We start from the raw sequence: 13704 nt of genomic DNA, 5'->3' as shown, positions 1-13704 counted from the left end.
ATGGCGTAGGCCTTGAACCTGCCTCTCCGAGATGCTGTCTGCTCCTCCTCTCTCTGCCCTTCGTAGCTGATGTCTCGATTCTGTGGCTTTCCCTGCTGGGAGAGAGGGCTTTGCGGAGGTCCCCTCGCCCCCAGGGGCACAGGACAGGGGCTTAGCGATGCCCCAAACCGCGCCCCGCCAGTGGCACCGGGCGCCGGCCGGGCCCCGGGACTACATCTCCCATAACGCCCTGCGGCGGGTCGCGTGCGCGGGACGGCGGCGCGATGACGCCGTGGAGGCGCGCGGGGCGGCGGCCGTCGCCCGGGCGGGACTGGGGCTGAGGCGCGGCGGCGGGGCGATGCCGCAGGGCGGCGGGGAGCCCCCGGCCAAGCGGCTCAAGGCGGCGCTCGCCCCCCGCCCCGCCATGCTGGCCGCCTCCCCCGCGCCGCGCCGGCACCCGCCGCCGGCCGACACGCAGCGCCGCGGCCTGCCCATCTTCCAGGCGCGGGGGCCGCTGCTGAGCCAGCTCCGCGGCCTCGACAGCGCCGTCCTCATCGGTGAGTGCGGCGGGCGGGCGGGCTGGGGCGGCCCCGGCGGCAGCGGGTTTCCTCAGCGCCACAGCCCGGCCGGGCGCCTCCGGGCCCTCGGCCAGCAGCGCTCCCCTCGGCGCCGCCCCGGGCCTCCCGCCGAGCCGGGAGCGTTGTTGCTGCCGGCCGCTGAAGCGGGGCTCAGCGGGGGCGAGGTGGTCGCCGGTGTCCCCAGAAGGGCAGCGGGTGTCCCCAGCGCGGGGTTCGGGCTGGCCCTGCCAGGCGTCGGGAGAAGTTGCACAGAAATGGCTTGGTGTAAATCTGAAGCGTGGTAGATTAGTAATAGTTTTATTCTTGAGCTTTGACTGGTGAAGGCAGCCGGTGACTTAATCCTTATGGAGAAGGCAAAAGTATTTCCCTCTCCTTTCTGTTTCACCATCTGCCTGGAGTTCAGTCAACTTAAAGCCAAATGGGAAAATGCTGCTCTTTGGAAAAAGTGTCTCCTCAGCTACATTGTCAGGGGCATTCCCTAATTTTATTATGCTTTCTTTGAGTCCAAACTAATAAGCTTTTTGTCTGACTTTCAGGAGCTGAAGCCATACAGCTTCCCAGCTGGAAGTCTAAAGACTCAGCATTTATTAGAATTAAATGAAAAATGCTTTATATTTCACTCCTGTATGAGAACCCTTAAAAAAAAAATATCCGTCATGGTAACTGATAGACGTGACTGCATTTATCTCCTTTCCTCTGGATAATCCTGAGATTGTCATTAGTGCTTGCTAAATATACATTATTATACGCCACTTAAAATTTTGCAGCTGTGGAGTGAGCTAAAACACTATTTCCAGTCCGCAGCTGCAAGTGCTTACAGTTTGACTTTCCGATTCTTCTCTGCTCGGTGGTCATCTTTCTGAATTTCTCATGCTTCTTCCTCCTTCTCTTGTCAGTTCTCACCTCACTCCCCCAGCGTGCTCTGTGCCGTTGCTGTCTGGCAAGGATTGAGAGTACAGGGCTCTGTTTTCCAGAGCCTCACACTCTCTCCTGTAGAGCAATTCTTGTAATGGGTCAGTAGGAAGCTGAAGGGGATCTGATTTGAGTTACAGATGTGGTTTAAGCTGTAATAAAATGTGCAGGAAAGTGGCAATGATGTTGAAAACATCCTCGGCTCTTCCCTCAGCATTGCACTTCAAGACAGTTTCACTCGCGGTGCCTCTAAGTGCTGTGATTTGTGCTGCTTTATACTGTGCGCAGGAAGTTACGCTTTTTGTTGTCGATGCTGCGGTAAGCACTGATGGTAGCTGTCTCTATGCTTTTGTTGATTGTCGTCTTTGGTGGAGGGGTCTACGCAGAGCTTGTGTTGGAAATACACCTGGGGGGAAACGGGATGGTGTTTGTTGTGCTGTGCTAGTGCTGTATGGATGGAGAAGACATTCACCTGAGCCTGAAGGGGCCGTCTCTGATTTCAGGAAGGCACAGAGGAAAACTTGCTGGCTTGTCAGTGCCCTGAGGGCTCCTCTAAGGGAATCTCAAACCGTAACTTGGTACTTGCTGTTACGACAAAAGCTTTGCTTTAATTTGCTTACAGCTTTACTTTGAAACTTCCTAGTGCGTAGTGTAAATATACGCATAAAACCAAACCAGTGTCTATTCCTTGCTCTGCATGATTATCTTTTCATGTTGGCCGTGTTACACAACAAACACTTCATATCCAGACAGACTGGAATATGTTTCTAAACCAGAGTGTGGCTGGAGAGAACCTGCGTGAAAGGAGTTTTGTAGAGGAGTGGTCTAGCAACTAGAGCGAGGCATTGGGTTCTGTCCTTGGCCTGCCGCTGCTTTACGGTGTGACTTCGGGCAAGTTGTCCAACCTCTTCCTGTCTTCAGGAGAGAGGTTGGACTTTTCATTCTCCCCATCCTGAAATATGGTTAAAAGTTAACATAAAAAAATGAGTTGGGACCTTTCATTTGAAGATGCTGTAGAAGGGGAAAACTATTCCCTTGATGTTCCTTAGGAGAAACGGGCTCGGGGAAGACCACTCAGATCCCTCAGTACCTCTATGAAGCAGGAATTGGCCGCCAAGGCATCATTGCTGTGACCCAGCCTCGCAGAGTAGCAGCTATATCCTTAGCTACCAGAGTCTCGGATGAGAAGAAGACAGAGCTGGGGAAACTGGTAGGTCGCTTTACAAAGTCTTTAGAGAATTGGTTTAAGGACTGCAGTGCTGATGGGACTGGCCTTAATGGGTAAGACAAAAAAACAGCCACAGAGGTGATAGGTAGTTTTCCTTTAATAATATGCCTGAGTGGAAAAAAATGGCTCTTTACCTGTTTCTGGGGCTCAGGGGGGGCATGTTTGACTCTGCCTCTGTGGTATTTTACTTCTTGATTATTATCTGTGTTCCTTCATTGGAAAAAATACTGGTTAATGAATAAAACAAAAAATACTGTGCTCTCTTCCATTGCTCCCTGTATCAGAAGTCACTGTCAAGGAGAGCGGAGTGCTGAATCTGTGCAGGTCTGTGAATCTGTGGGAGAGAAGTAGAGGAGAAAGACTTCCCCTCCATAAGGTCTTCAGAGAGCATGGAGTAGTTTCTAGCAGGGGAGGAAGGAAAGGAAACTTGGAGCATGTGATGAACTTGTAGTTGGGACAAAGCTAATTGGGATACAACATTGGGAGCTTCCTTTAAGTGGATTATTAGTTTTGCAAGACTAACTGCTCACAGACTGCAAATACAGCAGTATGCTTTCCAGAGTCTCCTTGGAGTTCCAGTTGGCTCTGTCCGATGCATTGACCAGAGTGCTTTGTAGTCTTTCTTCGTCGTATGATGGCAATGAGAAATGCAAGTAACGTTGTGCTTGTACTTTCTGTAACGATCACTTCCATAGGTTGGCTATACTGTACGCTTCGATGATCTTACATCTGATGAAACTAGAATCAAGTTTTTAACAGATGGAATGCTGCTTCGCGAAGCTATCGGGGACCCTATGCTGCGGAAGTACAGCGTTGTCATCCTGGACGAAGCCCACGAGAGAACGATCCATACCGATGTACTCTTTGGAGTAGTGAAAGCTGCACAAAAGAAACGAAAGGAACTGGGCAAACTGCCACTAAAAGTATGTGCATCTAGGATGGCAGCAAAGGGCAGGGATGGGGCTTGGACTGTCTCCTGGGGTTTTCCAAAGGGTTTGAAATTTCAGCCTTGACTATTTTCCTGTTCCTCAAAAGCCCCTTTAAATCTGAATAGAACTTATGATGTGTGGGCCTGATATGACACATCTGAACAAGGTATCTGGTCACCTCCATGTTGCCTTTTTTGATAAGAGCCCCTTGGGTGTGAGCTACAGGCTAGACACATTCTTAGGGGAGGTTTTGGGACTGTTGCTGAGAGCACCCTGGACACAGGAGCTCTCTGTCTGATATGACAGCTGTATGACATGCTCACACTGGGGAAGGAGATTGCACGTGTGTGTCAGGTGCACAAGAATTTATGCGAGTACGTGATGAAGTGTGCGAGAGCACGTTGGTTTTGATGGGGAAGGCATGTAGGGGACTGGTAGGGTCCTAGCACTGTGTTGTTCAACAGACCATTGTGCAGCCTAGCTTTGTGGGTACTCGGGTCTGTTTATTAAATGTTGGAAGAGAATTTTAACATGTCTTCACTCATTTTATCGTATCAATGCGTTATGCTTGTTTGATACCAAAGCTTTAACAAGGCTTTAACAAGGAAAGATCACTCTCTTCTGTCTCAAACTCTGTGTGCTTTTTGCTGCTCTGAGCATATATCTCAGTTTCAGGGTGCTGACCTTTGGCTAGTCCTGACTGGTAAGTGTCCTGCTGGGTCCAAACTGCAGTGCTAACCCATCTTATGCTCACATTGAAGGTGGTCATCATGTCAGCTACGATGGATGTTGACCAGTTCTCCCAGTACTTCAATGGGGCTCCTGTGCTCTATTTAGAAGGCCGGCAACATCCCATTCAGGTCTTTTACACCAAACAGCCTCAGAGTGATTACCTCCAAGCAGCGCTGGTGTCAGTCTTCCAAATCCACCAGGTATGGCGGTCTCGTCAGGTTTGCGCCTCCCTGGGGCCATGGATTGCTGGTCAGGGGGGCTCACAGGTTGCTCTGGCAGAACCTTGGCTTGAGCTTGATGCTGCCAAATCAGAGATGTTCCCGAGGTGCTCCACTGCATCCTCCAGGAAATGTGGATAGTTGGGGAGCATGCTGGGTTAGTGAGTTGGTTTGGCTCAAGGGAGGGGTTGGCAAATGCCGGTGTTATTCCAGAAGTGGAAAGGAAGATTGGAAGTGGTCAACCGTAAAGAGCCTTGGCTTGCAGCTGGAAATCCAGGCATAAGCTAACAGTAGCGTGAAGATGATTCTAATTTACTGGCAAAGTGTAAATGCAGAGCAAGTAGAGATCTATTAAAATAACAGCTCATAGGCATTTTGTGACTAAATGTTTGAATGCAAAATTGTCAGATGGTTAAATCATTTAAATAAACTGTTTATTACCCTGCATTTAATGCTTTGAAGATGCTGCTGTTGTTAGGATTTTGGGACTTGTACATCAAGGCTGGAGTTGAAAGGAGACTGCTAAGCAAAGATCTCTGATGTCAATTCATACCTAGTACCCAAATGTCCCTCTCACCTGAGTTTTCTGTGTTAACTGGCTTGTATGTGGGTGCTTGCTGGCTCTCTCGTTTGCATGTGGTGGACAGTTATTTAATGAAATAGACATGTGACTTTAGATGATTCCTCCATCCCGTTAAGACTCAATCCTGCAAAATGCGGTTTACGCTTCACCTCTGGTGAATCTGTTGGGAACTTCAGGCTGTTGCGTACGTTGCACAGCATGTGTGTCTTTTCCTTCTTCCTTACCTGTTTTGCTGACTTGCTGTCAGGACAACATCTCATTACAATCTCAGTTCTCCCTCCCTATCCAAACCATCTTAACTTCTCACTTGCTTTTTCCTCTGGCTCCAGGAAGCACCCTCTTCTCAGGACATCCTGGTGTTTCTGACTGGTCAGGAAGAAATTGAAGCAATGACCAAAACCTGTCGAGACATTGCCAAGCATCTCCCTGACGGCTGCCCACAGATGATGGTGATGCCCCTTTATGCCTCTCTGCCCTACTCTCAACAACTCCGCGTCTTTCAGGCTGCCCCCAAGGTGAGGCAATATGATGGCTAAACAGGATGAGTTTGTCTGTTTGCTTGTGTGAGTGTTTGGGAGAACTGTGTGGAATTTAAGGGGTTAAAGCGGTCTGTACTGATAGTAAGTGATAGCTTCCACTGTCTACTGACTTTAGGCTGAATGATTCCAGTGTGATACAAGACGATGCAACTGGGATGGTATTAACAGTGACATACGATAAGTCATCTGGGATCATAAAAAGAAGGAAAGATTAGGGGGAATGAAAAGGGCAGACGAATTGAAATTTGCCCCATTTCATAGGAATTTTATGTCCATATCACAAAAAAGCTACAGCAGTTAATGGGCCAGCCAAATACTAGAAAGCTAAAAACCTGGGTATGTTTGGCAGGGCCATAAGAAAAGGAAATTGTGCTGCCTCAGGCCCTTTTGTACCTATTCAGCAGATAAACAAGAATTCAGGTTGTGTGCTTGTGCTAGAAATGAAATCAAAATGGTTTAAAGATGTATTGATAACAGCTGTCCTGGGTGGTGTATTTTGTTGCAAGAAGTGTAAATACATGCTTTAGAAACTGCTTAGGAACTAGAGAGTATCTTAATTTACAAGAGCTGGCATAGCAAGCAAGGTATGTGGTCATAGCATGCTGCAATGATATGTAGGCTTGGCCCCTGCTGGCCCAAAGTAGTAGCGTTTCTTCACTGCAGCTAATCTAAATGGCTTTTGACTGGCTTTAGTTTGCTTTTCCTTCCAGGGCTGTCGCAAAGTGATCCTCTCCACCAACATCGCAGAAACCTCCATCACCATTGCGGGAATAAAATATGTTGTGGACACAGGCATGGTGAAAGCAAAGAAGTACAACCCTGGTGAGGAATTCTAAGGAACGATGCAGGAATTGTTTTCAGTTTTGTAGAAGTTATTTGAGGCAATGAGCCCCACTGAGAGCTGATTTAAAACATCCTCTGCACTGTCTAAATTGATGTCCTAGGTTTTAGGTGTGGGTTTTGGGGGGTTTTTTTGAGTACCAGCAATGGAGGGATAAAAATCTGTCAAATAAATCCATCAAATGGATCTTCTCTTCATGGACATGGTGCATGATAATTACCTTTGCTTGAGGGTGCTAAACCAAGTGAAGTCTGAGCAGTATTTGGATGGCAGACCCTGGGATTTTTTGTCGTTAATCCTACAAAGTTATGTTTTTCAAAGCTGTGTGTTACGCAGGCATTGACTGAAGTGATGCTTTTCCATACATAGAAATTGGTCTGGAAGTGTTGGCAGTCCAGCGGGTGTCGAAGGCCCAGGCTTGGCAACGAACAGGGAGAGCAGGGCGAGAGGACAGTGGGATCTGCTACCGGCTCTACACAGAGGATGAGTTTGAGAAGTTTGACAAAATGACAATACCCGAGATACAGAGGTGAGAAAAGAACCCTGATACCGTCACACTTCTTGCCACACCTCTTTTATGTACTGTCACAGATGGAGCTGTGTAAAGAACTGAACAGCAAAACTGGATCTAGGGTCTGACTGGTTGACTTGTAAGAAAAATGAACTCTGGAGACTAAACAGAAAAACTAGGAAGCATTTGCTCAGGGTGGACATTTGGGCTCTGAGTCTCCGAATGCTCATGGGCGATAGTTCTCTTGACTTTCCTCCAAATCTTGGACTCGCCTCCTACCCTTCGTGGTTTAGGAAGTAAGGCTTCACCCACCAGCATTGGACTAGTCTCTGTCAAGTTGCGGCACAGATCTGAGGACTCCATCTCAGCTCATAGGCGTAGCAAAGCAAAGGAAAAAAGAAGAGAACAATCTCAGTTGTTTTTTCTGCCTATGCAGGTGTAATCTGGCCAGCGTGATGCTTCAGCTCCTGGCCCTGAGAATTCCCAATGTGCTCACCTTTGACTTCATGTCCAAACCGTCTCCTGGTAAGTGGTTACAAAGGCAGCCTTGGAGAAATTTGACAAATGAGTCACTGAGGAATTGCTTAAAAATAACATCTTCAGGCCAGCCAGAGAAGATATAGTATGGAAGGTCAGGGCTGTGATAGGGGAGCTGTCTCTCTCTGCTGCATCTTCTCCTGGTGGTCCAGAAGTCTCAGATTCTGCTCATTGCTGTTGCTCAGCCTCATCAGAGCGGCCACGGTTATGGCAGAGAGCTGGGGAGTCAAGCTTCCAAACAGAGCAGGGAGCAGTTTTGAGTCATAAAGAACATGAAGGTGGGCCTTAACTGCCAAGGAAAGCCATAGAGAATCTCGTGCGGCTTCTGCTCAAAGCTAGAGATGGCAGCTTTAGTTTTGCCTCTGTTTGTGCTACTTAAATTGGAAAAGCTGATTGTTCTACTGGATAGAGGGGGATAAACCACAGTTTGAGGCATTAATTTCTCTAAAGAGAAAGTACTTGTCCCTCTGGCCAGGGGAAGAGGTAGTGATGGTACCAGCTGATCCTTCACATCCCTGCCAGTGTCAGCCAGGAGGCCTTACTGCCTGAACCTTCTTGTTTTGACAGACGCTATTCAAGCAGCGATTGAGCAGCTGGACCTGCTGGGAGCTGTGGAACGAAAGGAAGATCAGCTTGTCCTAACCCCCCTGGGAAGGAAGATGGCAGCCTTTCCACTGGAACCAAAGTTCTCTAAAGTAAAAACTACAGAAAAATTAGCTAATTTTTATCTCATGTACCCTCACGGTACCATTGGCATTTCTCTTTCAAACTCCTTAAACAAGGTCTGGAATTTGGGGCGACTGCAGCTGTACTAGTATATTTGCAGTACGTTAATGAAGCGTAGCTTTATTTGCAGCAGCTGTGTTGGTTTGCTTGTCATTTGTTGTTTAATTCAGGGAGGTTTTTTAAAAGATAATTTCTTTCCTCTGGCACCTCTGAAGCTGAAACAAGGCTAATTCCCTTCCAATTTCCGCGATTGCTGGCAGCACTGTTTAGCAGTTTCATGAAGTGTCTGATGCTGTAGTTGATTTTAGTCGCCATGTTTGTACTGTATATGAACTGGCCAGTCTCAGGAAGGAGCATGACAGTTGCTGTTAAAGGTGCTTGGTGGGCCTATAAGAGGATTTCCAGTTGTCTCTAGGCCCAAATGTTTATGAAATTGTCCGAAACAATGCTTGGTAAAGTTCCTGGGCTGCCCGTGAGCAGAAAAGTCTGCCCATCTGAAGTGGATTTGGTCGACCAAAAATGAGTTTTGTTCTGTGATTTGCAGACCATCCTCCTGTCCCCCAAGTTCCACTGTACAGAAGAGATCCTGACCATCGTGTCGCTATTATCAGTGGACAGCGTCCTCTACAACCCCCCCGCCCGGCGGGATGAAGTGCAATCCGTCAGGAAGAAATTCATCTCCAGTGAGGGGGATCATCTTACCCTGCTCAGCGTGTACAGGGCCTTCAAAAATGTCAGTGGCAACAAGGTAGGATACTCTGAGGACGTCAGTGCTATCAGGGCTCATGGTGGTGAGGAGCTTTTTTGGCATACAGCAGTGACATCTGCATCCTTCACGGCTGATGCAATATGCATCCTTCCAAAGCAGTGAGAAGAGAGGACTTACTCATCCTTTGCAATTGGGTAATTGGAGAAAGCTGTTTGAGTGCCGAAGGTTCCCCCAGAAGGCTGTAGCAAAACTGATTATCAAAAGCTTCATGAAGCCAGTTCTGTAATCAGAGCCAGGTCTCTTCCTTCCCTGGTTCCAGCTGGAAATAGGAGGGAGTGGGAGAGTGTTGAGACTTCCTGATAAATACCCCAGACGTGCTGTTTGGCAGGATTCATTGCAAAAACACTGAGCGTATTTACAAGCAGATTTTGATATATCCTACCCTTTAAACTCCTCAGTTCGATTTGTAGATCTGTAGACTCGTGTACCCCATTCCTTGCAGCATCTGTCATTCTTACGTAATTTGTTTTCGTTACCTGTGGGATAGCAAGTGCTGTTTCGCAGCACTCGGTGACCTTGCAGAGCAATTCTGAGTGGCAAGAGAACAACAACACACCATTTCTTGGCACTGTGGGAGGGAATGTAGAGAGAGGGGAGTAATCGGGGGTAGAAATATGACAAGGAAATGACTTAGCACCTTTTCTCTGAGAAAGATTGTGTGTTTGGAGGATTCTGCTTTTCATGGTATCCAAAGACTGTCATGCTTCTTGGGTGAAGAAACAGCCCCTTCTAACCCCTGGTGTCTCTGCTGCAGGAATGGTGCAAAGAGAACTTTGTCAACAGCAGGAACATGATGCTCGTGTCAGATGTCAGAGCTCAGCTCAGGGACATTTGTGTAAAGGTAACTTGTTGCCATACTGTCTTTCTCTGTTGCACCTGTTTGTATTTTTCTGTTTGTCCCCAAACTGATTTCGCTGTGCACCAAGTCCCAGGAGTGAGAAAATGTGGTTTTGTTTTCAGTCTCCCATGAATAGTCAGGTAAAATTCCTGACTGCAGCTGCATCCCAAAATCTCAGAGCTGCAGGGCTCAGTGGGTCAAGGAGAGGTGAAGAGAGAAGGGGAGCTCTGGGAAGGCTTCTTGGGTAGAGGATAGTTTTTCCTAAGGAATTTTGCTGCTTTATTCTAGATGTGACTCTGCCACATGCGCAACTGAGTGATATCAGCCTCAGCAGCCCATGCTGGCTGGCTTCTTCACGGAGTCAGGCATTCAATTTAACAGCAGCTTTCACATCAGCACTGTTCCTGCCAGTGACAGTAAGGCGTAGCGTGGGAGCTGCTGGTGAATTGCTTGCAGTCTGTACATGACATGGGAGCCACTGTTTGGCACCCTTGTCCCACTGTGAATGCTAGTTGGCTTAAAACTCACTCCCAGAAGGAGAGTCTCGATCCATTTTGCAGCTTGTCTTTTGTTTGCTATTAGACTGGATTAGCCTGATATCTACCTGAGCTGAATTCCTAGTGGTCCTTTTATATTTCCCATGCTAGCAGGATTTCTGACACAATATTGCCTGATCTTGGAAGCCCACTAAAATGGGGCTGTGTTTCCCCACGAGGGTGCACATATGCACTTGCTTACTCTTGTGTCTCTCGCTGCTGAACAGCTATCGATGCCAATCGAGTCCTCCCGCTCAGACACTGGAAACATCCGCCGCTGCCTGGCTCACAGCCTCTTCATGAACGCCGCGGAGCTGCAGCCAGACGGCACCTACAGCACCGTGGACTCTCACCAGTTGGTGGCCATCCACCCCTCCTCTGTGCTCTTCCACTGCAAGCCAGCCTGCGTGGTTTACAACGGGCTGCTTCACACCAACAAGTGCTACATGCGGGACCTGTGCGTGGTGGATGCGGACTGGCTGTATGATGCAGCGCCTGACTATTTCCGCAGGAAGCTCCGAACGGCCAAGAACTGACCTGTGGGTCTGGGACCAACAGGTCCTGGGTTTTTAGGCTCACCCTAAAAGACTTTTTTTTTTTTTTTTTATAATGACTGTATGGGAGCAGTAGAGCTTTGCCTTGCAAATCGGGTAAAAACCTTAGAGGAACATGGCTTCTCCATGAGAGCCAGACCTCACAATTCTCCGTGGCTTAGAACAGTCATCCTTTTTAACAGTTAGTCTGTAAAAGGGAACGTAGTGTGTACTCTGTGTGTGTGTGTATGTGTGTGTGATATATCTATACTGGGGGGGAAAGGGGACCTGGTATCAGATTCCAGTTTTTAACGCTTACTAAGTTTAACAGGCTTGTATATGAGGAAATGAAATCCTAAGAGCTCTTGTGAGCAGACTTGGTATTTTTGATGATTGTGCTTGTATCCTTAGCAGGTTTTATTGGGGAAAAAAAGGAGAAAAAAGTTTTAAATGTCTACATACAGGGAAAAAAAGCGCCTTTTTTTACTATTTCTAGAAGGGAGGTGCTACTGTCTTTTACCTCATCAAACATCTTTCTGCCTGCATGCCATGTTCCCTGTCTTATTTGGGACCATACAAAGGCCAGTAATGAGAATGCCTGCTTGGACAAGGTCTTCACTGCTTGTGCCTAAGCCTCAGGGGCTGGCAGTGGTTTCTTGGAGAGGTTGTCCAGCTGCCTGCATGTTTGGCGTCATCTTTGTCCACCCGTTTGCTCTTAGGGCATGTTGTTCCTCAGCAAATACTTCTGGCTTTTCTGACTCTTGTCTGTGCACTGCGAGCTTTGGAGTTGGCACACCATCCACGACAGCTAATCAGGCCAACTTGAGGAAGACTCGGCAAAATGAGAATGAAGATATGGTTTAGAGATTGGACTTCCTTTAAAGGTGCTTGATTCGTCAAATGTTTGCGTCTTCTGCTCTGACACCAGTGCTTCTTCCCCCTTCTGCCTCCCCCAACCCTTTCCTGGTTAATGCTTTGGTTTTCCATTAGAAGTCTGGGGCTTGACATTGTCAAGAACTGCAGGTCTCCCATTAGTATCTATTATTTGGTTTTTCTTCCATATTCCCTTGGCATCTACCTATCTATTTTTTTTCCTGTTCGAGAAAAGTGGCAATACCAAACCTAATTGTCTTTTTAAATACTGGAATTAAGAAACTAGTGCCACTCCAAAGGGAAAACTTGTTCTTTAATGTGAAGGAAAGTGGATTTATTCCATTATCACTGTGTGTTGGTGGGGGAAAAATGTAAGTTGTTTTTAAATGATATCCTAAGTACTTCTAAAATAACCTCTCTGGGAGAGGTAACTTCCAGTTTCAACAGAGTCTGTTGACATAGTGTAGTAATTTATACAGATTTTTGGATGAGTTGAACTAAAGCAGGTTAGGTGTCTGACGGTGGGAGAGGAAGCTGTTCGGCACATGCAGCGTCACTGTGTGATATAGTGCGGTTAGTTTACATGGGCTGTGATGGGATTGTGGAGTTTAGTCCTTGTATACTTCAAATAGCAACTTTTTTAAAAAAAAGCGTATAACATTAATAGGGCTGCTCAGGGATGCAGTCATATTGGCTATCGGCAAGCCCTTGTTCACTCCATTTGCTCGGGGAAAGCTGCTGGCTTTGCTTGTGATTTATGGGGACAAGCTGCGTTTGCCATGTAATAATTTGTCCCTTCTGGTTACACGCATCACGGTTACACAACACGTTGTAATATGCTTTTTCCTTGGGCTCCAGTATTGGCTTACTTTGGTTTTCTCTTTGAAAATTGGGGCAAATACCTCTTTTGTTCTTTTTTCTTCCTTTTTTTTTTTTTTTTTTTAACTGGAATGTCACTTGTGCTGATCTGCAAATTGCTGTCTGCCAAAGAGCATCAGTAGGTACCTGGCGTACCTGGAACGGTCTCATCTCTCAGCCTGTTCCTAGGAAGGGCGAATAGTGAATGTCTGCAGGGGTGCGGTGGAAGCAGACACATACCCCTTTGTTGTGCCTCTTTGCAGTATTGTTCTTTGGTGGTTTGAAAAAAGGAAGAGCGAAAGAAAAAAAAAGGTGAGTGGGGCACAGGCAAAACTTGCCACTTTTGTATCTGTGACCAGCTGCAGTTTTGGATTGGTATTTCAAGAGCGTGCAGCTATTTTGGTTGTTCTCACTCACATGAATTGCAGGGAATTATCAAAGCACTGTATCTATTTCTTGTTTTTACTGGCTCTGCATCTGTAAGGGAAAATGGAGTATAAGCACATTTTGTTTGGGCAGTCTAATTTAACAGTCTGTTTAAGGGAGGGGATGGTGTTTATTTAGAACTAATTTGTATATTTTTCCCAAAATAAAGAAGTGATGGCAAAAATCCAAGTCCTAGGTGTTGTTTTGTGAGGCACGAAAGCTGTGCGGATGGACATTCAAGTACAAGTCCCAGCATTTTCAGTTCTTGCAGGAGTGTCTTCATTTTAAGCAGTCTGGGGTGTCTGCGTGCAGATGTTAAAGGTAAGATGTCAAGGTGGGTCAGTGAATCCGCGCGTCGCATGTGGAACGGACCCCGTCATTACGTGTGCAGTGCTCAAACACCAGCGTGGAGCTGGGAGTAAAAATGCTGGTCCTTCAACGCGATGGGGGATATCAGTGTGATGGGGGGATATCATCTGCTGCAGCCGTGCGGTGAGCACCAACGGGCCTTTTGTTCCCCTCCTCAATAGAGGGCAATAGTGCCAACTCTGGGACAAA

At 47.2% G+C, this 13704-nt stretch overlaps 1 protein-coding gene across 1 annotated transcript; it reads left to right on the top strand.

The window, feature by feature from the left end:
• The first annotated feature begins 262 nt into the window (after positions 1–262).
• DHX33 (DEAH-box helicase 33) lies at positions 263–12501 on the top strand. Its single transcript, XM_075518441.1, has 12 exons — positions 263–536; positions 2519–2679; positions 3393–3620; positions 4388–4558; positions 5489–5674; positions 6409–6520; positions 6909–7068; positions 7487–7575; positions 8155–8282; positions 8858–9061; positions 9837–9923; positions 10684–12501. Exons 1-12 carry the CDS (start codon positions 338–340, stop codon positions 10990–10992), a joined length of 2034 nt encoding a protein of 677 aa, XP_075374556.1. The 5' UTR covers positions 263–337; the 3' UTR covers positions 10993–12501.
• Positions 12502–13704: the final 1203 nt, after the last annotated feature.

This window comes from Mycteria americana, chromosome 15, assembly GCF_035582795.1.
Source record: "Mycteria americana isolate JAX WOST 10 ecotype Jacksonville Zoo and Gardens chromosome 15, USCA_MyAme_1.0, whole genome shotgun sequence".
NCBI classification, from domain to species: domain Eukaryota; kingdom Metazoa; phylum Chordata; class Aves; order Ciconiiformes; family Ciconiidae; genus Mycteria; species Mycteria americana.
This window is presented reverse-complemented; position numbering and strand designations above follow the sequence as displayed.